Below are 2,701 nucleotides of genomic sequence, written 5' to 3' on the forward strand. Positions count from 1 at the left end.
ACTATCACGTAAACACATGTAAAGTCCCGGTCTTTTGAGTTTCATACCTGAACTATCACATAAACACATGTAAAGTCCCGATCTTTTGAGTTTCATACTTGAACTATTAGGTAAACACATGCAAAGTCCCGGTCTTTTGAGTTTCATACTTGAACTATTAGGTAAACACATGCAAAGTCCCGGTCTTCTGAGTTTCACATTTGAACTATCAGGTGTACGAGCTCTCCTAGCTAAACTATTACCGATTATTTATCAAAACACACCTCAATTATCAATCATTTGAGCTTCACACCTGAAGTACAAAAAGTGACCAGCTAATAGATGTTTTTCGATGGCAATAATTCAGCTATGAAACTCAAAAAATCGAGACTTTACGTGTGTTTTTGACCATTAACTCTTCGTAAAAAGCTTAATCAATTTACTCAAAGCATTATAATAAAACAAAAAAAATTACAAAAAAAAATTATTACCGGTTTGTTGTGAATGAGAAGGCGATTCTTCTCCTTCTTCTTTATGCTTTTCGTCTTTATTGTTCATCTCTCTTTTTGTCTCCGGTCGCCGGAGAAATTGCGCCGGTGACGGTGACGGTGACGGTGAGTGTGAGGGGGTTTTTATACAAATTTTATTGGGAATTTTTTAAGCTAAAATGGTCCATTAAGTTTGAGATTGATCATTTGTAGTCCTATTTTATGTATTATGGACAATATTAGTATATGATGTTTGGCTTAATACATATATGCCCGCAAAGTTATCATTCTTTCCATTTTGACACCTTAAATGAACTATAGTGAATTCTTTTTAAGAAAACCATGTTACTAAGATATTTAGATGTCGTTTGATAGCTGGTTAAAGTTATGAAAGAATTGTTACGAGATAATTTATGTATTATTTTATATAGGATTTGTGATATTCATGGACTTGACTGCACTTGTGTCCATTCAGTTTCAACCCGTTCTTGAGCGAAAGTAGTCTTTACTTGTCGAATAACACTTGTAGTAGGTCCCATGTTATTCAAGGTCCCTATTGAAAATGTGTGGACCAAACACCTTCTTTAGCCATAACTAAAAAGTTTTCTCAATACATCGAATATATTTCCACAAAGTGAAATCTACCGAAAATAAAATATATGTAGATCTTACCTCTGTATCTTACTAGAGATAGAAAGATCGTTTTCAATAAACCCTCGATTCAAGACAAATATAATCCGGGAAAAAAATGTAATAGAAGTACAAGAGACAACACATAGTAGCAGGCACAATACTATACAAAACAATATAAATAATTGAACGCTATGAAACAACACATAGTAACAAAATTAGATGACCCAAAACTACGACAATATATCGAGTAAAGCATCTAGTAACCTTGAACTATGACCAAATTTGCTACAACATCCTCCAACTTTACCCCAAAAATTAAATTTTAGCATATTTTTGTCATGTTTTTTTAGCTGACGTGACACCTTTTGTCACCCTTTTTATCTGATATGGCACCTTTGATGTGGATTCCATTTATGTAGTAAAGGTGTCACATCAGCACAGAAAGACGACAAAAATGCGCTAAAATTGAATTCATGAGAGTAATAAAAATTTGGAATGTGTCGTAATAATTTTGATCATAATTCAAGAGGGTACTAGACGCTTATCTCCAATATATCAAGTATAATCTTATAAGTAGAATATAGGGAACAATGGCGGAACCAAGATATTCACGAAGGGGTTCATAAGGGAACATACGAACTAACCGAAGGGTTCAACGTCTAATATATATATATAAAAAAAATAATTTTAACCATGCATATATATCATAATTTTTCGTTGAAGGGAGTTCGGATGAACCTCCTCATCAAAGGGTAGATCCGCCACTGATAGAGAACATGCTTCTATAAGGTAGAGAAACTGTTTCCGATATACCGAAAACAACAAGAATCTAACACCACCTTAATGAAAAAAATTGTGTGGACCAAACACTTCCTACTTTAGCCATACATAACTGTTCAAGTTTTCTCAAAGCAGTCCACACAATGACTGCAATGGCTACAATGGCTGCAATGGCTTCTGCCATTACTACTTCAACTTCAAGAATTCATTATCCTTTACCTTTGTTATCAATGACACAATCATTCAGTAGTACTACAACATGTTCATTCATTTCTCCATTTCATTCATCTTCTTCGTTGACTTCATTGACTTGGAAGAAGGCTAGAGGGAGGGATATTGGGTATAGAAACTGTTCAAGATTGAAGATAAGTTGTGCGGGATTAATGGAGATTAAGGAGGATGAGTTTTCTGAGGTTGTTTTGAAGTCTGATCTTCCAGTACTTGTGGAGTTTGTAGCTACTTGGTGTGGACCTTGTCGTTTGATTGGTCCTGCTATGGAATCCCTTGCTGAGGTTCGTCTTCACTTTCGTTCTCTTTTATCTTGTGTTGTTGAAATTGTATTCGAGTACGTATTAGATAGGAGTTTGTGGAGGACACAAACGGCGGCAGACTCAAGATTTAAGGGTCATGAGTAGTGCCTGGAGGTTCAAACACATATTGACGCCTAAAGCATTAAGGTTCCGTCCCAAGATTTAGGGGTCATGAGTGCCTCTGGGGTCTATCGGAAACAACCTCTCTACTTCACTGAGGTAGTGGTATGGTTTGCGTATACTTTACCCTCCCCAGACCCTACTATGTGGGAATACGCTGGGTATGTTGTT

At 35.9% G+C, this 2,701-nt stretch overlaps 1 protein-coding gene across 1 annotated transcript; it reads left to right on the plus strand.

Annotated features, from left to right (window-relative positions):
* Nucleotides 1-1,874: 1,874 nt before the first annotated feature.
* On the plus strand, nucleotides 1,875-2,393 carry LOC124891963 (thioredoxin X, chloroplastic-like; the record flags this gene model as incomplete). The annotated part of the gene is given in 1 exon segment (XM_047403478.1): nucleotides 1,875-2,393. A coding segment is annotated over 1 exon segment (370 nt), but the record flags the coding sequence as incomplete, so codon positions are not given.
* Between the last annotated feature and the right edge of the window lie 308 nt (nucleotides 2,394-2,701).

The sequence above is a fragment of the Capsicum annuum genome, unplaced genomic scaffold, assembly GCF_002878395.1.
Source record: "Capsicum annuum cultivar UCD-10X-F1 unplaced genomic scaffold, UCD10Xv1.1 ctg42721, whole genome shotgun sequence".
Lineage (NCBI taxonomy): Eukaryota > Viridiplantae > Streptophyta > Magnoliopsida > Solanales > Solanaceae > Capsicum > Capsicum annuum.